A 27,934-nucleotide genomic window follows, 5' to 3' on the forward strand; every position below is an offset into this window, starting at 1 on the left:
TACTGAAGCCAAGACTATATGTTAACTAACTTGAAAATAAATAAAAAGTTCTCTTTGAGGGCACCTGGGTGGCTTAGTTGGTTAAGTGTCTGACTTTGGCTCAGGTCACGATCTCAGGGTTTGTGGGTTTGCGCTTCCTCTCTCTCTCTCTCTCTCTCTCAAACTTTAAAAAGTACTCTGCGAATATTACTGTTAGATTATAAAATACATGGAGAAAATATTTGCAAATTACCTGATAAAGGGCTGTATCTAGACTATATCTTTTAAAACCCCCAAAATTCAGTAATAACTAATTTTTAAAATTTCTTTAAGTCTATTTTGAGAGAGAGTGTGAGCAGGGGAGGGGCAGAGAGAGAATCCCAAGCAGGTTCTGTGACATTAGCACAGAGCCTGACATGGGACTCAAACCCGTGAACCGTGAGATCATGACCTGAGCTGAAATTAAAGAGTTGGACGCTCAACCGACTGAGCCACCCAGGTGCCCCAAGAGAAAATAATAATTTTAAGTGTTTCCTAGTAAGTTAGAGAAGTAAAACGAATTATTCAAGTGGTAAGGAAGTTATAAGAATCCTTGAGTAGGAAGTGGAAGACTGAATTAAAAACTGATTTTTTAAAAATTATTTTTTAATTTACATCCAAATTAGCATATAGTACAACAGTGATTTCAGGAGTAGATTCCTTAATGCCCCTTACCCATTTAGCCCATCCCTCCTCCCCCAGCCCATCCAGCAACCCTCTCTTTGTTCTCTATATTTAAGAGAAATGAACTCATTAAGTTTTCCATAGGGTTGTAAAGACACGTATACAAAAATTTTGTGAGTGATTTTAGGAATTTTCAAGGGTAATTTTGACTTGTACCTAAACTGAATAATTTGTAACTCGACTGAAATTTGAAACGTCTAGTTAAATCAGACTTAAACAGATGACAGAGTCTAAAATGATTGAGTGCCATGTTGAGAAAGTCTTGTAAGGAGGTAAAAAGGGACATTTGCTTCTTTTCCATTTTGATCTTCAAAATCATATTTCTAGAAATAGAATTGTTGAATTACTTACTTGAAGATAATGCTTCTTTTGAAGTGACTCTTTTAGGCTTAAGGAAATGTGATGGTTTTTATCGCTTTAAAACATGTAAGAATACATGAGATACTAAAATTTTTTCTTGTTGTATAAATATTTCCTTCCTTTAACTAAAGCAGTTTGTCAATTGCCATTGCTTCTGTTAAAAACAAAGGTAGAAAGTAGCATTATGAGATATATTGTGACTGTAGTAGTCTATCAAGCTGTTTTTTTAATTATGTCCTGCAGTTATTTCGTGTAACAGTATATTTGTTACTTAGCTGGTGCATTTCAGGACAGTTTGAGTAGTACATATTATTTTCTTTTTGTTAGAGTATCCTAAATTTTCATAAATTAAGAAGCAACAACAAATTTTTATGCTACTATTCTAATTTTTGTTTTTTTCTTAGAATTCAAGGACTTAACCTAGACACAATATGTTTATCTTATTGAAATGTCGTCTACTGTGATAAGGCTGTAGCAGTAGAAATGGAAAAGAGGGATCTCTAGAGAGACATTATGATTCAATAGAGAAAGCCTCTGGTACTCATATCTTCCTGGCTCTTGGTCCAGAGGCAGTATTTCCTGTGTTCTGAAGCCAGATGTAAAACAGTATTTTACATCTAACTTAAATGATCAGTAACTCCTTTCAAAGTCTAAATGAGACTATTAGGAAAAACTTTTAAAAATCTTATAATTATTTTAGAAAAAGAATTTTTTATTATAAAATTCCTTTTTTTACATTTAGTTACCTTACTGTGTTCTCTACTTCTGTATGTTACAAGTATGATTCTAGAAATTGGAATAGATCTATTTAATTGTATAACTCAAATTTTTTTCTTTAAAATTATTGTTCCTCTTAGAGATCAGTGCCTTTCTGCTTAAATCTATATAAGTTCTTGGCAAGATTTATAAATATAAAGTGGTTACAAAAAGAGAAGCGAACTTCAGCTAGTATTGATGACTCTTGTTTAGGAAGCAGTACCACTGGAGCACTCTTTCAATGCTGTGAAACAAGAACAGCAGAGAAAATGGATTGAAGATTTGAACAAACAAATAGAGGATGATCGGCAAAGAAAAACGGAGGAAAAAATTACATCTTCAAAGGTAAGGTGGCAAATATATGTGGATATAAAGGTGAAAAAAATAATTTCAAAGTCTTTAATCATAAACATAAAAATATCCTGAAACTATTTGACAAGACTACACTATTCAAAGTCTTACACAGTTGTTCTTCTGAAACTTTTACCGAATGCATTTAGTAAGTGTGATTTTGCATACTTAAAACTAACTTCTTAGGAATTTCCTAATTCTTTGAATTTCTCATATTCTTGAAGCTAGTTACCGAAATATATATGGAATCAATAAAGAATGTAGTTTCATTAATTTTATTCTTATTCTGTTCTGTGGTAACTTTTAAAAATCGTGTTTGAGGGGCGCCTAGGTGGCTCAGTCGGTTAAGGATCCGACTCTTGATTTCGTCTCAGGTCATGATCTCATGGTTTGTGGGTTTGAGCCCTGCATCGTGCTGTGCACTGACAGTGTGGAACCAGCTTGGGATTCTCTCTCTCCCTCTCTCTGCACCCCCCCTCCCCCACGGAATAAACAAACAAACATTAAAAAAAATTTTTTTTTTAATTGTGTTTGTTGTATAGGACTTTATACATGTGAACAATTGGAAAAATTCTTAGTAATTCTTACTTATCATGATTAGGGTGAGGAACATGACAGATGGACAATGCATTTTGGTTCATTAAAGAACTATCCTGCTTCTCAGTCTCAACTCTCCTCTCGGTCAACATACAACCAACCAGAGTACTTCTGTGTCTCTCCGGACACTCAGGAGCTGGCTGATATCAACAGTGTTTATACACCTATGAGTGGAAGCCAGGTTGAACCTTCAGAGGAGGAACATATAGCAAAACCTCTTAGAGATACGACTATGGCAAACAGTCAGAAAACGAAGTAAGTTTATTCTTCAGTATTGATTGATGTTTAAGAAAGTCTGTGCTTTATTAAAAGAGCTGCTGTTATATTTATAATATGTCTTAATTGATTTTAGGTTTGGTATTTTTGTTTAAAGTATAAATGAATAGTGGATATATCTGAAACAAAAGTGATTTAGCACCTTGTTAAACCCACCTTTTGGGGGTTTTGAATAGCTAAAGTGTCTGTCTTGCCAGTTTTCTCCGTTCTATGACTGCTCTCTTGGACCCAGCTCAGATTGAAGAACGTGACAGGCGACGACAAAAACAGTTAGAACATCAGGTATTGCACTGTAAAATATTGTTCTTTGCCTTAATAAATAATAGTCCTAGCCAGCAGATGCCTAAATAAATGGCAGTTAAAATTTCAGTGTAAATGTGTAGCACAGGCCCTGTCCAATCCTGTGATAAATCTAATTCTTACTTCAACTGGCATTATATTAAAATTACATTCATGCTAAGAACTAGACAGTATCATGTAGTACAGCCAGCCACCTGCCTGCCAGAAGAGGTCTTTAATATGTAAGTTGCACGTATGAAATGGCACTAAGTCTTAAGTTAATATTGGTTATTTTTTTTCATTGGTTTAGTTCTCCTGAATTCTGTTCAGGATAAGAATTAGTTCTTTGTAAGGGAATTATATAGGGCATTGAAGTAGAATTCTGATTGAGAAATCTAGCAGACAACGTAAGAAAGACTGAGATTTAATTTCTCTCCTAATTTTAGTCTAACACTAAAGGGACTTAAAATTCTGAATAATTCTTTAAAATCACTGATACATGAAGAATTCAGTTTAATTAAAAATGTTACTCTTGGGGCGTGTGGATGGCTCAGTTGATTGAGCGTCTGACTTTGGCTCAGGTTATGATGTCAGGGTTTGTGAGTTTGAGTCCTGCGTCGGGCTCTGTGCTGACAGCTCAGAGCCTGGAGCCTGCTTCAGATTCTGTGTCTCCCTCGCTGTCTGCCCCTCCCCCACTTGTGCTCTTTCTCTCTCTCTCTCAAAAATAAGTATTACAAACTTTTTTTAATAATGTTACTCTTAGTTTAGTGAACAGACATTTATAGAGTATCTGTTGCTTACCAGGCATTATGCTAAGCACTAAGCACTCAGCTGTTTCTGGATTAGTTCTTCTAACAGCCCTCCTGGGGTTAAAGAAAAAGCATATGTAGAACTTGACAGATGAGATGGGAGAAATAGATTGGGAATTTGACAATTTAACTTTACTTATATATGTAATACTGTATTGTGTATCATCTGATACTGATAAGCTTATTTTAGGAATATAAACAAATGCTAAAAATGGATTTTTTAATTTGTAACAGTAATTTGTGTCATTTATGATTTATGACCAGAAAGCTATCACTGCTCAGGTAGAGGAGAAACGCAGGAAGAAACAGCTGGAAGAACAGCAAAGAAAGAAGGAAGAACAAGAAGAGGAGTGTCGCTTAGCACGGGAGCGAGAAGAAATGCAGAAGCAGTATGAAGAAGACATACTTAAGCAAAAACAAAAGGAAGTAAGTATTTATATATTAAAAAATTTTTTTTATTGAAATACAGTTGACACACAATGGTAGTTTCAGCTATACAAAATAGTGATTCAGCAGTCCTGTATGTTATGTGTGTTCATAGGTACCATCTGTCATCATACACACTATTAGAGTACCATTGACTATATTCCCTATGTTGTAGCTTTCATCCCCATGACTTATTCGTTACATAACTGGAACCCTGTACCTTCCACTCCTCTTCACCCATTTACTGATTCCATCCTACTACCAGTTTGTGGGGCTGTTTTTGTGTTTGTGTGGGGTTTTTTGTTTTGCTTTTCATTTAATATTTTTTAGATTCCACATGTAAGTGACTTCATGTGGTATTTGTGTTTCCCATCTGACTTATTTTGCTTAGCATAATACCCTCTAGGTCCATGCATGTTAGTGCAAATGTCAAGATCTCATTCTTTCTTATGGTCGAATAAAATATAGAATATGTATACACCACATCTGCTTTATCCATTCATCTACCTACGGATACTTCGGTTGCTTCCATATTTTGGCTGTTGTAAATAATGCTGCAATAAACAAAGGAGTGCATATCTCTCTTGTTTCCTCAGGCAGACACTCAGTAGTGGAATTATTGGATTGTATGGTAGTGCTATTTTTAGTTTTTTGAGGAAAGTTCATACTGTTCCGCAATGGCTGTACCGATTTCCATTCTCACCAACAGTGTATGAAAGTTCCCTTTTCTCTACATCCTCACCAACACTTGTTATTTCTTGTCTTTTTGATATTAACCAGTCTGACCAATGTGAGATGGTATAATTATGGTTTTGATTTGCATTTCCCTGTCGTTGAGCATCTTTTCCTGTGTTTGTTGGTCATCTGTGTCTTTGGAAAAACCTCTATTTGAATCTTCTGCCCTTTTTTTAAAAAATCAAGTTATTTGAGGTTTAGGTTGTTGTTGTATAACTTCTTTATGTATTTTGGATATTAACTCTTTTTCACATACATTGTTTATAGATAACCTTCGCATTCAGTAAGTTGCCTTTTGTGGATGGTCAGAAGTATTTTATTTTGATGTAATCCCAACAGTTTATTTTTACTTTTGTTTCTGTAGCTTGAGGAGACATATCTAGAAAATTGTTGCTAAGGCCAGTGTCCAAAAGGTTACTACCTATGTTTCTTTAAGGAGTTTTATGGTTTTAGATCTCACAATTTAGATCTGTAATCCATTTTGAGTTTATTTTTGTGTATGGTGAAGGAAGTGGTCCAGTTTCATTCTTGTGCTTGTAACTGTCCAGTTTTCCCAGCACTATTTGTTGAAGTGACTTCTTTTTCCCATTGCATATTCTTGCCTCTGTTGTAGATTAGTTGACCATATTAAGCATGGTTTTATTCCTGGGCGCTCTATCCTCTTTGATCTCTGTCTGTTTTGTGCCATTACTATCCTATTTTGATTACTAAAGCTTTGTAGTATATATACTTCAAATCTGAGATTGTGATACCTTTAGTTTTGTTCTTCTTTCTCAAATTACATTGGCTATTTGGGATCCTTTGTGGTTCCATACAAGTTTTAGGATTATTTGTTCTAGTTCTGGGAAAAATACTATTGGTGTTTTGATAGGGACTGCATTGAATCTGTAGATTGCTTTGGATAGAATGGACTTTTAGCAGTGTTAATTCTTCCAGCCGATGAACATGGTAATATTTACATTATAAATAATATTTTAGAGTAAAAAATTGATTTTTTTAAGCTTATTTATTTTGACAAAGAAAGCATGTTTGAGTGGGGGAGGGGCAGAAAGAAGGGGAGAGAGAAGCCCAAGCAGGCTCCATAAGCAGCGCAGAGCCTGATGTAGGGCTTGATCTCACAATGGTAAGATCATGACCTGAACCAAAATCAGGAGTCTGATGCTTAACTAACTGAGCCACCCAGGTGCCCCAGTAAGAGTCTTTTCAAAAAGAGTAGATCTCTGGTTGGCTAGGAAAACATCTCTATTATGTGGCACAGACAGCATAGGTATGGTTGTGTCAAGTACCATGTCATACAGTGACATTTGATTGCCATGGATTTGGGAGGTTTGGAGAAGAGCCTTAGAGCCTTTTCTCTGGAGCTGGGAGATGGGTCTAAGAGCCTGCATTTTCTTGATTTTTCCCATTTGCAGGCCTTCACTCTACACTTAGCTGATGAAACAGCATATGGTCGGGGTTCTAATTTGATTATGTTGAATAGGCTGAGCTAACTACTCCTGTGAAATAACTGTATACATGAAAAAAATCTAAGTATCGCGTGCTTGAATTGCAAGAAGTGGCCATAAACCTTATAGGTTTTTTTTGTTTTTATTTAAAAAAATTTTTTAATGTTTATTTAGTATTGAGAGAGAGAGAGAGAGAGAGAGAGAGAGAGAGAGAGAGGGACAGCACAAGCAGAGGAGGGCAGAGAGAGAGAGAGGGAGACAGAATCCAAAGCAGGCTCTAGGCTCTGAGCTGACAGCACAGAGCCTGCCTGATGCGGGGCTCAAACTCACAAACTGTGAGATCATGACCTGAGCCAGAGTCGCTTAACTGACTAAGCCCCCCAGGCGCCCCGTATAAACCTTGTGTCCTACATCTTAATCTATTTTTACTCTTAATGGAATTCTGATGGAATTGACCATTGGTTTTAGAAGCTTTCAAAACTTTATTATGAATTTGAGTGGGTAAAAGGGTTCTTAAATTTGTGATCTAATACAGATAAAAAGATTAAATACAGAGAAAAGATACTAAAATGTGAGCTTCAAAAGGGAAGGAACTTTGCCCAGACTGTTCTCCCAATATCTTGAATAGTGTCTGACACATAGTAGCTTATCTACTCAGAATTGTCAAGTCTGTACGTGTTTGATAATTGTATTTAATACCTTTGTGCACCTCAATAGGAAATCATGGCTCTCAAGACAAATGAGCTATTCCAGACAATGCAAAGAGCACAAGAGCTAGCACAGAGACTGAAACAGGAACAGAGAATCCGAGAATTGGCTCAAAAGGGACATGACACTTCTGGATTGATTAAAAATCTTGGCGGTAAGCGCTTCACTAGTATTTTACTTATGGGGTGCCTGGGTGTCTCAGTCGGTTGAGAGTCCATCCAACTCTTGATCTTGGTTTACTTCATGACTCACATTTCATGGAATTGAACCCTGCGCTGGGCTCGGTATTCTTTCTCTCTCTCTCTGCCTCTCCCCTGCTCATGCACCACGCTCTCTCTAAATAAATAAACTTAATAAAATAATTAAAAAGAATTTTACTTATAGTATCTTTTGAAGATGCTTTTAAGTATTTTCTTATTTTTAGTGCCTTTAACACACCTATTAACTAAATGTTTTTTAAGGAATTTCAGACTTTGAGCTATTGGAACTCTATAATGCTTATTTTATTTGAGAAATCACCTTAAGAGTATACTAAATGTTACATTTTCTAGTAATCTTAAATTCTCTTTATGTTTTGCTCACAGTAGGGAAAATGTTTGCTTTTTTACCCAGTTTTTGGAGGAATATATTAAGTGATCTCCCTAAAATTCAATAACAGATTAAAATGCAGGTAATTTTTTGTAAGAAACTTTAGGAGAGCCCTTTTAAATTTGTATTGCAGTGTTCACACTTCCTGATTACACCAAACGTCTTCTTTGTATTTAGTTGCTGCTATACATAATTTCTGTTAACATTTCTGAAGTGTCATTATGTTGGATAACATATTTCTCTTGTCAGTTAATACAAGTGGGATATAATGAATCTACTAACAACATTTCAAATTTAGGACATGGCTTGGATGACGTCAGTGATAAAATGAATATATGTATCAATTCTACAACCTCTCCCAAAAAGGACACTGCTGTGCAAACAGGTATTTGTTTAAAAGTTGTGATTTGGTTTAAGATTTACTTAAAATTAACATCACAGTTAGAATTAAGCTCAATTTAAAATTGAGCTCAGTTAAAAAATGAAAGGAATTCAAGGTTTTCAGTAAGAATAAGAAAATAAAGGGATCTCTTGGCTTTTCATTTCTTTGTAACAGCTTTATTGAGATATAACTCAGATAACATAAAATTACCTCTTTTAAAGAATACAATGCAATGTGTTTTTTCTAGAGTACAATTAGAGTGTATTTAGAGTTGTGCAACCATCTCCACAATTTTAGAACACTTTTATAACTCCAGAAAGAACCTCTGTATTCATCAGCAGCTTTTGTCCACTTCCTCCCTCCTCTCTAGTCATAGGCAACCACTAATCTACTTTCTGTTACTCTAGATTTGTCTGTCCTAGACATTTCATATAATTGGAATCATACCATATGTGGTGTTTTGTGTCTGGATTATTTCTTTGCATAATGTTTTAAGGTTCAGCATGTTATAGCGTGTACTTCATTCTTTTTTATCATTGAATAATATCCCATTTTGTGCATATACCACATTTTGTTTATTCCTTCATCAGTTGATGGACTTTTTGGTTAATTACACTTTTTAATTACAGATATGCTATGAACATTCATGCAGAACCTGTATTTTCAGGTTTCCTGGGAGAAAAGAGTAACATTGCTGAGTCATATATAACCAACTTTATGTTTAGCATTTGAGGAACTACAAAACCATTTTCCAAACAACTGTATCATTTTATATTTGCATCAGCAGTGTATGAGGGTTTCAGTTTTTCTGCATGTTCCCCTGCACTTATTGTCATGGTAGTGAAGTGGTATGTCATTGTGGTTTTGATCTGCATTTCCCCAGTGAGTAATGATGTTGAACATCTTTTTTATGTGTTCATTTAAAATTTTAAAAAGTTGATAAGGTAATATCCATGTTGGATATTATTATCATAGATCTCCATGCTTACTGTGAATCCTTTCCCCTTTATTTATCTTTCTAGGAAAATTTTTTTTTATATAATTGTTTTAATGTTTAATTTTGAGAGAGAGAGAGTGTGTGCACGGGAGCATGCGCGGGGGAGGGGCAGAGAGAGAGGGAGACACAGAATCCAAAGCAGGTTCTGGGGTCTGAGCTGCCAGCACAGAACCCGACATGGGGCTCGAACTCACTAACTGTGAGATCATGACCTGAGCCGAAGTCAGACACTTAAGCGAGTGAGCCACCCAGGCGACCCTCTTCCTGGGAATTTTTTATGAACTTGCAGGAAACCCCTTTATCTTTTCACCTTTTTAAATTGAGATATAGTTGACATATAACATTTTTTCAGTTGTACAATAGTGATTCTATATTTGTATATGTTGAAAAATGATCACAGTAAGTCTAATTAGCAGTTTCACCATCGATTACAGAATTTTTTCTTGTGATGAGAACTTTTAAGATTTACTCGCAACTTTCAAATATAGAATTATTTTTAACTATAGTCACTGTGTTGTACATTACATCCCAAGACATATAACTGGAGTTTGTACCTTTTGACCGTTCACCCATTTTGCCCTTCTTTTTACACCAACTGCTGCTCTTGGCAACAGTATCTGTACCTATGAGCTTCTGGATATATATATATATTTTTTTTTTTTTTTGACTATGCATGTTTTTTTAAGATTCCACATAGAAGTAAGGTCATTATGGTATTTGTCTTTCTCTTTTTTCACTTAGCATAATACTCTCAGGGTCCATCCATGTTGTCACAAATGGCAAGATTTCATTTGTTTTTATGGCCTGATAATATTCTTGTGTGTGTGTGTGTGTGTGTGTGTGTGTGTGTGTGGTGTGTGTGTGTGTGTGTGTGTGTGTGTGTACACACTACATTTTCTTTATATTTGTCCGACACTTAATGTTGCTTCCGTGTCTTCACTATAGTAAATAATGCTGCAGTGAACATGGGAGTGTATGTATCTTTTTGAGTTAGTGTTTTTGTTTCTGTCAGTTAAATACCCTGAAGTGGAATTGCTGGATCATGTGGTAGTTCTACTTTTAATTTTTTGAGAAACCTTTGTACTGTTTTCCATAGTAGAAATGTACCAATTTATAATTCTCACTAACAGTGCATGAAAATTCCCTTTTCTCCGCATCCTTGCCAACACTGGTCATTTCTTGTCTTTTTGGTACTCCCATTCTGATGGGTTAAAGGCCATGTCTCATTGTGTTTTTTATTTCCTGATGGTCAGTGGTGTTGAGTATCTTTTCATGTAGCTGTTGGCCATCAGTAGGTTGTCTTTGGAAAATCATTCAGATCTTCTGCCCATTATTTATTTATTTGTTATTGTTTCATTAAAAAAAATGTTAATGTTTATTCTTGAGAGAGAGACAGAGACAGAGTGTGAGTGGGGGAGGGTCAGAGAGAGAGGGAGACACAGAATCTGAAGCAGGCTCCAGGCTCTGAGCTGTCAGCACAGAGCCTGACGCGGGGCTCAAACTCACAAACTGTGAGATCATGACCTGAGCCGAAGTCAGACGCCTAACCGACTGAGCCTCCCAGGTGCCCCTGTCCATTTTAAATCAGATTATGTTTTTGCTTTTGCTATTGCATTGTATGAGTTCTTTGTATTTTGGCTATTAACCTCTTATCAGATACATTGTTTGCAAATATTTTCTTCCTTCAGTAGGTTGCATGTTCAGTTTTTTGATGGTTTCTTTTGCCCTTTGCTATGAAGAACGTTTTTAGTTTGCTGTAGTCTCTTTTACTTTTACTTTTGTTGCCTTTGCTTTTGGACTCAGATTCAAAATATCATCGCCAAGACCAGTGTCAAGGAGTTTAATGCCTGTGTTTTTATTTTTAGGAGTTTTATAGTTTTAGGTCATACATTCAAGTTTTTTTTTTTTTTTTTTTTTTTTAATTTTTTTTTTCAACGTTTTTTATTTATTTTTGGGACAGAGAGAGACAGAGCATGAACGGGGGAGGGGCAGAGAGAGAGGGAGACACAGAATCGGAAACAGGCTCCAGGCTCTGAGCCATCAGCCCAGAGCCTGACGCAGGGCTCGAACTCACGGACCGCGAGATCGTGACCTGGCTGAAGTCGGACGCTTAACCGACTGCGCCACCCAGGCGCCCCCATACATTCAAGTTTTTAATCCATTTTGAGTTAATTTTTGTGTATAGTGTAAGATAGTGGTCTGGTTTCATTATTTTGCAATTGACTGTCCAGTTTTCCCAGCACTATTCATTGAAGAGACTGTCCTTTCCCTATTATGGATTTTTTGGCTCCTTTGTTGTCAATTAAATGACTGTAAAAGCATGGTTTTTTTTTTGTTTTGTTTTGTTTTTTTCAACGTTTTTTATTTATTTTTGGGACAGAGAGAGACAGAGCATGAACGGGGGAGGGGCAGAGAGAGAGGGAGACACAGAATCGGAAACAGGCTCCAGGCTCTGAGCCATCAGCCCAGAGCCCGACGCGGGGCTCGAACTCACGGACCACGAGATCGTGACCTGGCTGAAGTCGGACGCTTAACCGACTGCGCCATCCAGGCGCCCCAAAGCATGGGTTTATTTCTGGGCGCCCAGTTCTTTTGATCTGTATCTGTTTTTGTGTCAGTACCTTACTCTTATGATGACTATAGCTTTGTAATATAATTTGAAATCAGGTGGTGTAATGCCTCCACCGTATTCTTTTTCAAGCTTACTTTGGCTATTTGGGGTGCTTTTGTAGTTCCATAGAAATTTCGGCATTGTTTATTTCTGTGAAACATGCCATTGGAATTTTGATAGGGATTGCACTGAATTTGCAGATTGCTTTGGACAGTACAGACATTTTAAGAATGCTATTAATTCTTCCAGTGAGTATGGAATATCTTTTCCATTTGTGTATTCTTCTTCAGTTTCTTTTAGTAACATCTTATAGTTTTCAGTGTGCAGGTCTTTCACCTCCTTGGTTGAATTTATTCCTAGGTATTTATTTTTGATGCAATTGCAAATGGGATTGGTTTCTTAATTTCTCTAATAGTATTAGTGTATAGAAATGCAACACATTTTTGTATATTAATTTTATGTCCTGCACCTTACAGAATTTGTATTTTTCTGACAGATTTTGGTAGAGTCTTTAGGATTTTCTGTGTATAATATGTCATCTGCAAATAGTGACAGTTTTACTTCTTCCTTTCCAGTTTGGATGCCTTTTATTTTGTTTTTCTTGCCTAATTGCAGTGACTTGGATTTCCAGTACTATGTTGAATAACAGTGGGGAGAGTAGACATCCTTATCTTGTTCTTTATCTTAGAAAAAACTTTCACCTTTTCACTGCTGAGTGTGATGTTAGCTGTTTACTTGACATATATGGCCTTATTATGTTGAAGTGTGTTCCCTCTATACTCTCTGTATAAGAGTTTTTATCATAAATGGATGTTGAGTTTTGCTTTTTCTGCATCCATTGATATGATCTTTATCTTTCATTTTGTTAATATGTTGTATCTCATTGATTTATTTGCAGATGTTGGAACATCCTTGCATCCCTGGAATAAATTCTACTTGATCATGGTGTATGATCCTTTTAATGTATTGTTGAATTCTGTTTGCTGATATTTTGTTGAGTTTTTTGCATCTATATTTGTCACGGGTATTGGCCTGTAATTTTCTTGTGGCATTCTTCTCTGATTTTGGTATTGGGGCGATGCTGGTCCCATAAAATGAGTTTGGAAGTGTTCCCTCTTCTGTTTTTTGGAATAGTTTGAGGATTGGTTATTAATTCTTTGAATGCAGGGTAGAATTCACTAGTGATTCCATCTGGTCCTGGACTTTTGTTTATAGGGAGATTATTTTATTTTATTATTTTATTTTATTTTATTTTATTTTTTTTATTTTATTATTTTATTTTATTTTATTTTATTTTATTTTATTTTATTTTATTTTAATTTTAATTTTAATTTTATTTTATTTCTGATTCTCCTTACTAGTAATAGGTCTGTTCACATTTTCTATTTCTGCATCATTTAATCTCGATAGGTTGTATGTTTCTAGGAATTTATCCATTTGTTCTAGGTTGTCAAATTTGTTGGTGTGTAGTTGTTCATAGTAGTCTTACGATCCTTTGTATTTCTGTGGTGTCAGTTGTAATGTCTCCTCTTTCCTTCTGATTTTTGAATCCTCATTTTTCTTGGTGATTCTAGCAAAAGTTTGTCAGTTTTGTTTATCTTTTCCAAAAATCAGCTCTTAGTTTCACTGATACTGTCTATTGTTTTTATAGTCTCCACTTCCTTTTTTTCCCCCTCTGATCTTTGTTATTTCCTTCCTTGTACTGAATTTGGTTGGTCTTCTTTTTCCTTGAGATTTAAAGTTATGTTGCTTATTTTTCTTGTTTCTTGATGTAGGCATTTATCACGATGAACTTCACTTCCCTCTTAGAACTGCTTTTACTGCATCCCATAAGTTTTGATGTTGTATTTCCATTTTAATTTGTCTCGACATTTTTTTTTATTTCTCTTTTGATGTTTGGACTCCTTAATTTAATCTCCACATAATTATGAATTTTCCAGTTTTCTTCATGTAATTATTAATTTCTCGTTTCATATCATTGTGGTTGGGAAAACTGTGTGTAGATATTAATTGAAATTTCATGAATTTATTTTATTAAGACTTGTCTTGTGGCCTAACATGATCTAGCCTGGAGAATGTTCCGTGTGTACTTGTGAAGAATGTGTTTTCTGTTGCTTTTAGATTGAATGTTCTGAATATATGTGTGAAGTTCATCTGGTCTAACATTTAAGGCCTTTGTTTTTTTTACTTTCTGTTTGGACGATCTATTCACTGATGTATGTGGGGTTTTAAAGTTTCCTGTTGTACTGCTGTTTATGCCTGCTAATACTTGCTTCATATATATACATGTATTTAGGTGCTCACGTGTTGAGTGTATAAATATTTACAAATGTTACATTCTCATGTGGATTGACCTCTTTATCAGTATGTAATGCCCTTCTTTGTCTCTTTATTGTAGTCTTTGTTTTAAAGTCCATTTTGTTTGATATAAGTGTGGCTACCTTCAATTTCTTTTATTGTCCATTTGCATGGAACATCTTTTCTCATCCCTTATTTTCAATCTGTATGTGTCCTTCTGAAGGGAGTCTCTTTATAGGCAGCATTTAGATAGGTCTTATTTTTTTTTTTATTTTTTATCCATTCACCCATTCCATGTCTTTTGATTTGGAAAATTTAGTACATTTACATTGAAAGGAATTATTGGCAGGTGTATATATATTGCCATTTTTTTCATTGTTTTCTAGTTCCTTTCTGCTTCTCTTCCTTTGTTTTGATGACTTTAATGGTATTGTTAGATTCTTTTCTTGATCTTTTGTGACTCTGTCCTTTGTGTATCTACTGTAGGTTTTTACTTTGTGGTTAACATTAGGTTTACATACAGTGTAATTTAGAACAGTGTGCTTTAAGTTGGTAACAATTTAAGTTTTAACATATTCTAAAGCTCCACGTTTTTACCCCCCTCCCTCATATTTTGCCTCTGGTGGCACATTTTGCATCTTTTTATCTTTTGTATCCCTAACTAGTTATTCCAGTTATGGTGATTTTTACTACTTCAGTGTTTTTAAAATTTTTTTTTAATGTTTATTCATTTTTGAGAGAGAGTGTGAGCAGGGATGGGGCAGAGAGAGGAGACACAGAATCTGAAGCAGGCTCCAGGCTCCGAGCTGTCAGCGCAGAGTCCAACGTGGGGCCTGAACTCATGAACTGTGAGATCATGACCTCAGCTGAAGTTGGATGCTTAAGCTACTGAGCCACCCAGGCCCTCCTATTGTTTCAGGGTTTCAACCTTTAGACTGGTCTTATAAATGATTAAGCTACTACTTTTATTTTGTATTAATGTTTACTAGTGAGATTTTTAGTTTTCCATTTGTTGTTGATTAGTGTTTGTTTTACATTCCTTTTAAGTCTGGTTTAGTGGTGATGAACTCTTAATGTTTTGCTTGTCTAGAAAGTAAATTCTTTAATTCTGAATGATAACTTTGCCACGTACATTATTCCTGGTTGGAAGTTTTTTCTTTTGGCACTTTGAATATATTGAGTCACTGCCTTCTGGCCTACAGAATTTCTGCTGAAAAATTTCATGTAGTCTTTAGGAGGGTTCCTTGTATGTAACAAGTTGTTTTCTCACCATTTTTAAGATTTGCTCCTTGTCTTAAAGTTTTAACATTTTAATTATAATGTATCTTTGTGATGGTTTCTTTGTTTTTATCTAATTTTGAATTCTCTGGGCTTCCTGTATCTGTATATCTATTTCTTCTCCAGGTTAGGAGATGTTTTTTTCTCCTAGAAGTTTTCTGCCCCTTTCTCTTCTTCCAGGATTCCATCATATAATGTGAATATTAGTCTGTTTGATGTTGTCCCATAAGTTCCTTGAGCTGTCTTCACTTTTATTTGTTTTTGAGTTCACTGATCCTTTTTTCTGCTTCATTTTGTCTGCTGTACCCTTCTAGTGTATGTTTCAGTACAGTTATTCTGTTCCTCAGCTCTGTGACTTCTGTTTGGTACTTTGATACTTACATTTATTTTCTTTTTGAAGTTTTCCTTGCTTATCCATTCTTTTGAGTTCTGTGAGCATCTTTATCATTACTTTGAACTCTATCAGGTAAATTACTTCTATTTTTTTTTTTTAAGTTTGTTTATTTTGAGGGGCACCTGGGTGGCTCATTAAGTTGGGCATCCTACTTTGGCTCAGGTCATGAACACAGGTCTGTGCTGGCAGCTCAGCCTGGAGCCTGCTTCAGATTCAGTCTCCAGCTCTCTCTGACCCTCTCCCGCTCGTGCTCTGTCTCTCTCTTGCTCTCAAAATATAAACAAACATTAAAAAAAATTTTTTTAAGTTTATATTTTGAGAGAGAGAACCCGTGGGGGAGGGGCAGAGAGAGGGGACAGAGGATATGAAGCAGGCTCTTTGCTGAAAGCGGTGAGTTTGAGCCCTGTGTCAGGCTCTGTGCTGACAGCTCGGAGCCTGGAGCCTGCTTCAAATTCTCTGTCTCCCTCTCTCACTGCCCCTAGCCTGTTCATGCTCTCTCTCTCAAAAATAAATAAACATTAAAAAAAAAAAGGGGAGGGGGGGATTGAGTGTGCCAAGACCGGGTCAGTGCCCTAGAGGGGAATATCTCAGTCAGCACCTAGATTCAGGCTGAGTGGAAGCCAGACCTTCAGGCATCAGCTTTTAACGTATAAAAGCATATACAGTCCCAACAGGACCACAAGCAGAAGCGCACCTGGCCTCCAGAGCCAGGTGATCAAGGGGCACCCTGCACATAGCAGCTGCGCAACAGACATGTATAAGGAGATATTGGGACCGTGGAACAGGACAGAGGAAGAACGTGAAGATGACATCTGCTGGTTGGAGTGAGGTAGACAGGAGTGGATGGAGGAAGGTCTCTAAAGATAGCATCTGCCAGGGGTGCAGGGGATACCTAGAGTTTTAAATGAAGGTAGTACTTGCCAGCCTTAGTTCCCTGGAACAGTATCCCAGCAGGTCCCTAGATGTGTGTTGTTAGATGCCTGCCCCTCACTTTATGTGAAAGAGGCTCATCTACTTATATTACACTCTGGGCACTATTGGCTACCTCTGCACTGGGCCCTGGGGCAAGTCAGTCTACACAACAACCCTTTAAAAGCCATTTCTTCCCTCCACTATAGCTTGGTGGGTCTCATGGGCATGAGCCTGTTGGCTTTCAAAGCAAGATGTTTTGGGGGCTCATTTCTCAAGTGCAGGTCTTAAAAGTTGGAGTGCCTGATGTAGGGTTCAAACCCATCGCACCTTAGGGAGCCGCTCTGGGTTACTAACTTACCTACTTAAGCCTCTTGCTTACTTAAAATTATTCTGCTTATGAGCTCTTGGTATTTTTTGATACTTCACTCTTAAGCTTGAAGAATCTGGTTCAGTCCCATCCTTAGGTCCAGATAAATTACTAAGTTATATAAATCCTACACATAAAGGGAAAGTGAAAGTAAGTTTTTAAAATAATGAAACTATGTATCTTTTCACTGAGCAGCTCTAAATAAGGGAATTCAATCAGTCAGAGTCCCAAAATAGAATAATTCAAAATGGTTTATGTAGGAAGGGAGTATTTCTAAAGGAGAGTCAGAGATTCAAAGGAGAATCAGAGGTAGTGCATATATCAGATTTATGGGAACCAGAGAGGGTGCATGACTCTTGTGCTAGGTAGCAACTAAACTGATTACCGGAACTTGGAAGACAGAAGTTGTGTCCGAGGGAACTTTGAGGGGAATGATGAACTATGGTAAAGGGACAGAGTAAGCCTCAGGTCAACTAAGAGAATGAGCCAGTGGAGTAAATATCCTGATTTCATTCTGTTCCCTCCCTTTACTCTGCTTGTGAACCCTGTTGACTGAAGCCAGAGGATCAGGAACCCATTAATACAGTTCATACCAGTCAGCTTGCCAGGGTAGAAAAAGGTGTTAAGTGGGTACAGAGTGGCAAAAGAAGATACCCACTATGAGAGTGATGCAGGCTGGGCAGCCTTACCATGGATTGGTCCTAAAGCATGTCCAGCCTGGAATAACACACCTAGTAAGTGTGCAAAATAAGAGAGCAATAGCTAGAGTTGATTTTTTTTAATGTGAACACAAACCTTTTTTCATGACCTAATTATTTAAAATTTTAATCTTGAGTGAAAGAAAACCTTTTAAAAGATTGTTCAACTGGTCCCATAGCTGTTACAGCTGAACACATCACTAAACATGTAAGTTGTAAAATTTCAGATGTTTTTTTGAGTGAACCGTTCCTGACATTGTGTGTGATTCAGGGATGATCTGCAGGCCGAGTATAATGGTATATGAGATCTATAGATCTAAATACACAAAATGCAATGTGATTTATATCAGTAGCAACATTTCCCTAAAAATTTGGTTCCAAGGAGGGAGGTATAAAAGAAATTTTCCCAGCACTTTTGGGGTGAAGACAGAAGGACGTTTTCCAGATCCTGTATATTTTTGTATGTTGTTAATTTCAAAACAAGTTACCAGAAAAACTTAACATCTCAGAAGAAATTTTTTACATTGCTTTTGTGACACTTTTGTCAGTTAATGTTATAGGGAAAATTAAATTAAGAGTTTTGCTCAGAAATACACTTAGATGTAGAAGATGATATTACATACAGCTTCTGTATATTCTAAATGAAAACCAGGACAGTCCTGTGAAAAGTTTTGTTTAAAAAATGGTCTATATTATGTGATGCTAAGAATGAATCAGCTTAAGTTTCGATCCATGCTGTGGCATGGGTGACCAAGGAATTATGCTGAGTAAATAAGCTGAGCATAGGGTTGGGGAGGAGTGCACAGACACACAAATATTACATAGTTCCACTTATGTGAGGAATCTAGGGTGGGGTGGACACATTCATAGAGATGGAAAATAGAGGTTGCTGGGGGTTGAGAGTGGAATGTGGAGTTACTGCTTAGTGTATACAGGGTATGTTTGGGGTAATGAAAGGGTCTGAAATTGTGCAGCCCTGTGGGTATGCTTGCTGCAGTGAATGGTACACTTAAAAATGGTTGAATGGAAGATTTGGAGAAATTGGAACACTTGTGCACAGTTGGTAATGTAAAATACTATGTAGTCACTATAGAAAACATAAAGAATTTCCTCAAATAATTCAAAATACAATTGCCATATGATTCAGCAGTTCCCCTTTGGGGTATATACCCTGAAGTCTTGAAGAGCTATTTGGACACCAGTGTTACTGCAACATTAGTCATGATAACTAAAAGGTGGAAGTAATCCAGATGTCCCTTAACAGATAAATAGATAAAGTGTGGCATTTAGACACCTCTGATGGTATATATTATTCAGCCTTAAAAAAGGAGGAATTATGACACATGTACAGCTTGGATGAACTTCGAGAACATTATCCTAATACGAAACAAGCCTGTCCCAAAAAGACAAATACTGTAGGATCCTACTGACATGAAGTACTTAAGAGTAGTCAAATTTATAGAAACAAAGTAGAATGGTGGTAGCCAGGAGCTTCAGGCAGGGAGGGAGGAATGGGGAGTAGTTTAATGGGTATAGAATTTGTTTTGAAAAAACAAAACAAAAAACCCTGTGTAATACCTTTGAGAAGAAAACCTAAATTTTGTGTTAACAACAATTAAAATTAAGCCTTTGAAGTTTTTCTTTTTAGATGACTTAAATACAGGAATGTTCACCAATGCAGAATCATGCTGTGGATCAGTAATAGAGAGGGAAATTATAAATTGTTCATCCCCTGAGATTCCTGCAGAATTTAGTGAACAACTTCACACTAAGAAAGACAAACAGGAACTAACAAATCAGGATAAAGGAGCCAACTTAGAAAAAGAAAACAGTTGGTATAATGGTCAGTGGAATGAATTCACAAGGACAGAGAAAACAAAACCAGTGAAGAAAGGTCCTAAAAGGCCCGACTGGAATATAAATAAGCCACTCAAAAGGTATATTCCAGCATCAGAAAAGTACCCTAAACAGCTTCAAAAGCAGAGAGAAGAAAAAAAAGTAAGAAGGCAGATGGAACTGCTTAATTTGGTAGAAAGAAACAGTCCTGGACACCTCGCTCAAAATAGAGGGCCTTCACCAGTTCTTCCTTCATCTCAAGAAACTGAGCCAAGGTTCAGGTGGCATCTAATCAAAAAGGTAAAACTCCTCTGTCTTAAAATATATTTTGAAGTATGTATTGATGTTTCTAGATTGAAAACCAGGTTCCCCACATGCATGTTTTGACAAGGCTGTTCTGTATCTGAACAAGAGTTTAAGAAATGTGCTTTAGTTTATAAAGGATTGTTAAACTATGGCAAATCCATCAAGTTTTATAGGAACATAGCCATGTTCATTCCTTTATGAATTGTCTGTGGGTGGCTTAGAGTGGTTGCAAGAGACCACATGGCCCACAAAGCTAAAAGTGTTTACTGTCTGGCCCTTTATATAAAAACTTGACACTTAAACCCTGTCTAGATTAATGCTGTTCATTATTCCATTATTCAAATAGCTACTCAGAATTCTTGTTTATAGTCCATATTGACGGAGGGTAATTTTACAAGGTCACGTATTACTGTATTGGTTCCCTGTGACTGGAAAAATACAAAATCTCTATCCCATCATCCAGTATCTGTTATTCAAATATTATCCTCAGATTATTTCCACAAGTAATCATCAGAAGTATTTGTGGGTATATAAGGCAAATACTGTTACTCCTTTCTGCATTTATCTATCTTTTAGGAAGAAGATCCTCTGAAAATTAATTCTTTCAGCAAGGAAAGGTATGTTACGGACTGGATGGATTCCACAGCTACTTAGTGCTGTGTATATGTGGTAAAGAAATACACAATATTTGCTGAGAATACAGTTGAGATGAAAACATGAGCATGTATGAAGTCAGTAACTGGAGGTCAGACTTCCACGTGAGGCATAGAGGTTTAAGGGATATGTGGCTGGCATTTTACCTAAAATTTGAAGGCCCAATTTGGATTGGGCCTAATAAACATCCTGGGTGGGAACGTAGGTAAGGTATTGTTGTCTGCAAACTTAGCTAAAATAGTTGGAATTTCCAGTTATGTCAACAGTGGAATAGACATTGTACTTGGATGAAAAAATGACTAGTAGGGATAATGAAAAATTCAGTTAACCAGTAGGAGATTTAGATTGTTAGGAATTTGATTCTATGCCTTTGAACCAGATGGTTTAGAATTCTGACAGAATGTGGCTCTAATGAGTTTAGTTCAAATGGTAAGTATATTATTTTATGCTAAATTATCTCAGGAGAAACATTAGGCTTACGTTAACCCAGCTAATGTTGATCGCCCATTTTTCCTCTATGCTGTATATATCCTTGCCAAGTAAAAACTCATCCTATTCTGTTGCTATTTAGGGAAGGTATCCTAGAACTCAGTTCTGTACATAGTGTTCCTAAAGGTTTTACATTTAGGATAAATTGAAATGTGATTGAAGAGCAGATATACTTACTCTAAAATGCATAATTTTGCATTAAATCTTCTTAGTCCTTATTGTGCTTTTTTGAAAAACACAGGTCTCCATCACCACCACCAGTTCCAGTGGTGAAAAACAGAACACAACAGACTCAGACACTAAACAGTAATTATGAAAGAGAGAATCTGATCTTAGAAGGCAGTCAAACAGAAACATCACCTGGGGTTTCTGAATCATCCCATTTTATCCCCTATGTCCGAACCAGTGAGATCTATTACCTTGATCCAGATGCACCACTGTCTAGGCCTTTAACCCAGGATCTTCAGTACCAAAATCCACATGGTAAGTAAATTCAAAATCCAAATTAATATTCTTGCCCTTAGCCAGGAGAGGTATAATTTCCATTTTGGGGTGCATAACTAAATTTTTAATTGAATATGTAAGTTTATTAATGAATCCTTAGACTACTCAAAGGGCTGTATCATATTAGAGTTATATTTAACATACTACTTTCATCTGGCTTCAGACTGTGACCAAGAACAAGGACAGCTACTTGACTTTGGTGTCAGGGACCCACTTCTTAATCCTAACTTGTTGAAAAACAGGGATCGACAACAAGCAATCCTTAAGGGACTATCAGAACTGAGACAGGTATGATGAGCTTTTTCACCAAGTGTGGATGTAACTGTTTGATGGAGGGCTGTGTGTTGGATCTTAAGCAGGCTCCATGCTCAGCGTGCAGCCCGATGCAGGGCTCAATCCCACAATCCTGGGATCATGACCGGACCCGAGTCGAGAGTTCAACCGACCAAGCCACCCAGGAGCCCCTGGAAGGCTGGATGTTGGAATGGCTGTGTTTTACTTACTTACAGTGCCTAATTGGTTACATGATTTATGTCACTTCTCCCACATAAGAAATTCACCTGTGTATTAACCTTGAATGGAAATAAGATTTGCCATTTTAAAAATCTTTCCAGTATGAAATCATGAGACAGTTCTAATATTAAGACAATTTTATTGAGTGGAAAAAAAAAAGCATACATTTGAAAGGTAAAACATGATCAATAAGGCCCTAAAACCAAAAGCAGAAAATACACAATTATGCTTTAATAAACTCTTAGTAATGCAGTTCACGTTTTTTTAATTGAATGTGTTGGCAGTGGTCAGAACAGTGATCCAAGTCCCAAAGAATAATATAATCCAGTGTGAAATTATACATATAACCTTACTCATCAGACTACATCTTTTCCTCCCAGACCAATTATTGTCAGATAAAAATAAAATCTGGTAACATACACACTATTTTAAGGCTATAACCTTTTTCTATCAGGAAAAATAAACTGCCACTTTAGAAGTGCCCTTTTCCATGTCCAGTCATTTGCTAATGCCTCTTGCATTTCAAATTGTTGATTGAACAGTTGCTTACTAGTTCTCACAGAGCTAGAAAATCACCCATACTAACAGAATTATGTAGAAAGTATCCTTCAGTTCTCCAAATGCTAGCTTTGGCTACATGTAGATTGAGTTATGTAACAAGCAGTAAATATTTTCAATTTTCCTTTAAAGTGACAAGGCACTTAATAGAGGTAAAAGTTGTGAGGTCAAGAGGCAGGAATATATATGATTGTACACAGTGACCCACCTGTATAGTAGCCACATCTTATTTCAGCAGAGCCTTGTCTAAGCCACTAAGGTTAGTGCAGTCAAGATAAACATGGGATGTTCGGGGAGACTCCTTCAGTGTGTCTCATTACCATTTTAAGAGCTATGTCATTGGGGAGACTTTGTTTTACAAGTTAGTCATCCCTCTTGGTTTTTATCCTAAGAAGGTAATCCTGGGTATACAACATCCAAGTGAGTAAGTTTTTTGAGTGGTTCAAAATTCAACATGACAAGCTATGGCTGAGTAATGGAATTTATTATTATAGGTTTTCAAAGTAAATAGAATTCTGGGTTAGCAGGGCTGAAATGTAAAATAGGAATAATTTGCAAGTCTGCTGCACACCTCACTAACATATTAATGTGATTTCAGGGCCTTCTCCAGAAGCAAAGGGAGTTGGAAACTAATCTCATGCCTTTAGCTGCAAATCAAGAAGAGAATTTTAATTCTTCGTTTTAAATGTAGAAAATCAAATCCTTCACGTTTGTTGTCTTCTAAATTATAAAATGTGTTCATTGCATAACTGTATTTTCCAAATAACCTAGATTTATTTTAAAAATGCTTATTTAAAACTTGTACATTATGTAGTACAACACTGTATATATATTTTACAATAAAACGGACATTTTTTGTAAAGCTTAGTAAAGAAAAAAAAAATTTCTGCTCTATCACAATCTAGGCATTTAAGTCCTGTAAAAACACTTTCCACTTACCTTACGACAGGTTTCTGACCTGTTCACAGACAACGTTCTTCTACACTTATGAAGCTTATTACTAAGATACCACTTAGGTATTTTGCTCTACAAAAAGATTTGAAAGGTTAGACAGATTCTAAGTTCTTCTGAAGGGCGGGCCCAAAGGAAGGTCTGACTTAACACATCCCAACTTTTACTAGAGTAGCTGATTTGGTATTTCTTTTCTCTAAATCCTTTTTTTTTTTTTTCTTTTTTCACTTGTGGAAACTGCATTTTCAAAAAACAGTTTGCATTTGTAATGCAGGCAGTTATTACCAATATAGTTTTAAAACTGATCGCCATATACTTTGTGAATTTGAAGTTATTTTTTAGAACAGCACTTGTGTTTAACACCTCAAAAAATATACTTACATTTTGCTAAGACTACCAATTTAAAAATCCATAGCAAATTTGTTCAATGCCTTTAATAAACAAACCTATCTTTTGAAATAGGAGACTGAATTTGAGTAAGTCAAATTTCACACTAAGTACTGAAAATCGTTAATTATCAAATACCCTCGAATAAAAGGTTGAGCAAAATTTTAGCAACAGGCAATTTTTACATGGCTAAGCTTAAAGATAAAAATAATGCTGCCTGGTATTAAGTCCTAGGTCTTAAATCTTGAGGTATTGAGCCAAATCCTGTAAATATTTATTGACATCACTGGCTTATACCTGTATAAAAACACTATACAAAAGCTTAAAATAAATACAATAGTTGACTGATATTTCAGCGAAAGTAGCTGGTATCCTGACAGAGGGGGGGAAAAGTTATTTACTATGGTTTTGCAAATATCTAATTTTATGTATAAAACAGGCTTCAATTTGAAGTCTAAGTACAGGTGACTTATAAATGTAAAACTTAAAAGTGCCAACATGAGATAATTCAAGTACAATATATGTTAAAAATATATATATTTATTTCAATTTTCAGATGCTTCAACTGTTACAGGCCATCATGATTTAAATAAAAGGAAAAAAAAACATTTGAGAAAGGACAAGAAACCTTTTGTTTAGAGAATGAAATATAAATTGTTATTTCACTTATAAGAAACAAAGTCCATAACAACCTGTTTCAAAAAAAAAAATTACTATAATTATTTCTCTTTTGAAAACGGCCTGGAAGAATCACTTTTCCCCCAACTTAATGGAGATGGAGATTTATCTCTATCCAAGCTTTGAGTATAAGCAGATAAAAAGTAATTTTCACTTTCTTGAGACTGACTTGATGAAAGGGCATATGGTGTCCCCAAAAATGTCTGATGAGTGAGAACGTTAAAATGACTAAACTGATGGGACATATGTAATTGACTGTGATAAACCTGAAAGCTGCTATATGCATCTTGTTCAGTTGAACTGCTGTTCTCTCCTTCAGAGCACACTAGAGCAACAGAAGCTCTCTCTTCAGAATCAATCTGACAAGTCTTATCTTCTAATAAACTTTTTTGCACGTCAAGAGACGATTGCAACTCAATTTGAATATTCTTATTTTGATCTGTTCCACGTGATCCTTTGGTCTCTTTCGCCAATATTTCTGAATGAAAATTGCTGCATACTTCTATTTGTGAGATTTCATCCCCTGAATCCAGAGACATATCCTCTTCATCCTTTTCATCGTTTTCTAAAAGAGCTACATTTAAAAAACAAAAAGTCCTCCTCTATTGAAATACACAATTTGTTTAAGTTTTAAAATTATACACTACTCACACAATATAACGCGTCAGGGTCTGCAAGTCCACAATCCCTTAAAGCTTGGTCTTCTGCCACAAGTTCACTTAGTCACAACACTCACACTAGGTGTGAATGTCCAGATAATCCGATGCTAAAAGCTTCTGCGAAATGTGTTCACGTTTAATGTTGGGAAATCCCAACTCCCAGCTCCAAAGGGGTTAATGTCAAAACAGCATCTAAAGTTATACGGTAATTCAGTATTTGACAAGACAAATAAAAAATAAAAATTTTGACATCTAGCTTCACTGGATTATGACTAAACCAGTTAGTTCTATCAAATGTTTGATCATCTCTGCTTTTCCTCAAAAACAAATTACATCTTTCATTTAACATAAAACCTGGAACCAAAGCAGAGGCCATCTCACAAAAGACTAAAGCTATGGATATCCCTTACTACCTTGTAATTAAATTGCTTTATACATCTGGGGAGATTTAGTAGCCCAATGCTAAATCCCCATTATCTGGTGTCCTCCTTTTAAAAATAGAACCCCTTTGCTGACAACAGCAGCCAATAAAAGCTTACAAACCCTCGAGAAAATGCCTACTCTAGAGTATGCGACACAGTAACTCTTAACAGCTTGTAGTGATTACAGTATAAATGAGCAGATTTTGTGGATGCTAAGTATAAAAATCATAGGTGCCTTGAAATACTTTCCCTGAAGCTATTAACACTGAGGGTGAGTAGTTTCAGGACAGGCATTTCGTTATATGAAAATGAAACAAAACCGTTCCTCTTTTTCTGTCTGCCTTAAAGAAAAGGAAAACTACTGAAAAGTTACCTGACTGCGACTCAAGATTCTCATTAGCACCAAGCAGTGGAAGGTTTTCTTCTGTGATTGAGTTGTGATAGCCCACAAGATTTTTAAAGTTTTGCATAAAGTCTTCAGTAGTTGCAACCACTATTCCATTATCTGTATAACTGGAAATCATCTTGATATTCTTTTCTAAATTAAAAACAAGTTTCTAGTATAAAACACTTGAAACTATACATGGACAAATGATGGTGCCTGCCCCCATTCCCCATAAAAGTGCTCAACACCTACCACAGGCCCAGAAAATCCTTGCATCCACACCTACATTCACAATAGGAAGCTTAAGGGCGCTCTTTACCTGTTAAAAAGACTATGTGTCTTTGCTGTACGTTCTGAGCCTGAAGTCTGATGAGGCAATCCAATTCTGGTGCATTTCGAGTTTGTGAATCACAATTGTGGTACGACAGAATTTCAACCAGATGCTTCTTCTGATAGACATTCAGAAGCGTCAACAGACTTAGAGCTTTAGCATTCAATCTGTGAAATTAAATAGTTCAATATCTGGATCTGCATTTCTACAGTATGGAAATTTTTGCTTCAAATTAAAACCATAATTTCTCAATTGAGGCAACTAATGACAACTGCACTGCTTAGTTCAGTGCCTAGTGAATGGGTTTCTCCTAGGGGAGAGAGGGGAGCAGGAATTGTGCAACCTACATGTAAGTCCAGGGGCTTCATATGGGTGTAAAAGCCTGAGAGCCGGCTATTCAGCTTAGGCTAAAAAATCTCAGTTGTTTTACTTAATAAAAAACAACAGTTCCCTTTAACTTTACTAATTTAGAACTTGAATGAAGGACACAGAAGGACAAAAAATATATATAAACATCTCCTTCAAAAAAATACATGGCTCTAAGCTGTTTCTACACCTCCAAGCACAAGGCAACAAGTGGTAGAAATTACTACTGTCAGGAAGATAAAGGTACTAACTTTGTACCAAAGTTACACCTGTGGGCCTCACTGTTATCTGGTATACAAAAGTAAGGCTTTACTGATGCCTATTTCACATGATTTGAAGATAAAACAAGTTTCAAAAGAGTGAATTACTACAAAAAGTTACTTTTCAGTTATTTAAGCCTGAATTTCCTTCTTAAGTGTACCATGGGATTAGAAGGTATTAGGGTATAAAAAAAAAAGTGTTTTGTAGTCTGTTTCAGAAATGCTGGCTGACAAAATGTAGGTTTTTTTTTTAATTTTGAGAGAAAAAGTGTGAGTGGGGGAGGGGCAGACAGAATCCCAAGCAGGTTCCACACTCAGCGAGGAACCAGACATGGGGTTCCATCTCACGACCGTTTAGATCACAACCTGAGCCAATATCAAGAGTCGGACAATTCACCGAATGAGCCACGCAAGCACCCCTGTAGAACAGAAGTCTTAGTCTCTCAGATCCCTAATTATGTAAATATACTATATGGACTCTCTAGTAGGAAGATACAGTATCCAAAACTCCTCTATCATTTGTGAAGCCTCTCAAGCTGACTAGTGTTCTAAGGACCACTGGGTATGCTAGACATCACCTATTTCCATAAATAAATGTCCTAATCACAAATCCCCTTATGTCGGGATTAATCCTTGTCTCAGTATGTATGCGAATCACTAGATTAG

General features: G+C 36.2%; 2 protein-coding genes across 11 annotated transcripts in view; one reads left to right on the forward strand and one right to left on the reverse strand.

The window, feature by feature from the left end:
• CCDC66 (coiled-coil domain containing 66) overlaps positions 1-25,263 on the forward strand; it is a 50,885-nt gene extending 25,622 nt beyond the window's left edge. For 4 of the 5 annotated variants that reach the window (XM_047097225.1, XM_047097226.1, XM_047097228.1 and 1 more), the window contains 11 exons: positions 2,032-2,163; positions 2,771-3,021; positions 3,240-3,324; positions 4,395-4,556; positions 7,454-7,598; positions 8,331-8,417; positions 19,618-20,105; positions 20,688-20,728; positions 21,496-21,737; positions 21,922-22,046; positions 23,428-25,263. In XM_047097225.1, the coding sequence (XP_046953181.1) occupies positions 2,032-2,163; positions 2,771-3,021; positions 3,240-3,324; positions 4,395-4,556; positions 7,454-7,598; positions 8,331-8,417; positions 19,618-20,105; positions 20,688-20,728; positions 21,496-21,737; positions 21,922-22,046; positions 23,428-23,514 (1,845 nt within the window). In that variant the 3' untranslated portion in view covers positions 23,515-25,263. The remainder of the gene's footprint in view (positions 1-2,031; positions 2,164-2,770; positions 3,022-3,239; positions 3,325-4,394; positions 4,557-7,453; positions 7,599-8,330; positions 8,418-19,617; positions 20,106-20,687; positions 20,729-21,495; positions 21,738-21,921; positions 22,047-23,427) is intronic. The other variant, XM_047097227.1, reaches the window with a different exon arrangement.
• Positions 24,688-27,934, reverse strand: part of TASOR (transcription activation suppressor) — a 56,846-nt gene continuing 53,599 nt past the window's right edge. For 4 of the 6 annotated variants that reach the window (XM_047097219.1, XM_047097220.1, XM_047097222.1 and 1 more), the window contains 3 exons: positions 26,631-26,809; positions 26,300-26,464; positions 24,688-25,419 (listed from right to left, as the gene is read on the reverse strand). In XM_047097219.1, coding sequence (XP_046953175.1) covers positions 24,887-25,419; positions 26,300-26,464; positions 26,631-26,809 — 877 coding nt within the window. In that variant the 3' untranslated portion in view covers positions 24,688-24,886. Of the gene's footprint in view, positions 25,697-26,299; positions 26,465-26,630; positions 26,810-27,934 lie in introns of all 6 variants that reach the window. The other 2 variants (XM_047097224.1, XM_047097223.1) reach the window with 1 other exon arrangement.

The sequence above is a fragment of the Lynx rufus genome, unplaced genomic scaffold, assembly GCF_022079265.1.
Source record: "Lynx rufus isolate CCGP_SWC_20201006 ecotype Redwood Valley unplaced genomic scaffold, mLynRuf1.p SCAF_4, whole genome shotgun sequence".
Lineage (NCBI taxonomy): Eukaryota > Metazoa > Chordata > Mammalia > Carnivora > Felidae > Lynx > Lynx rufus.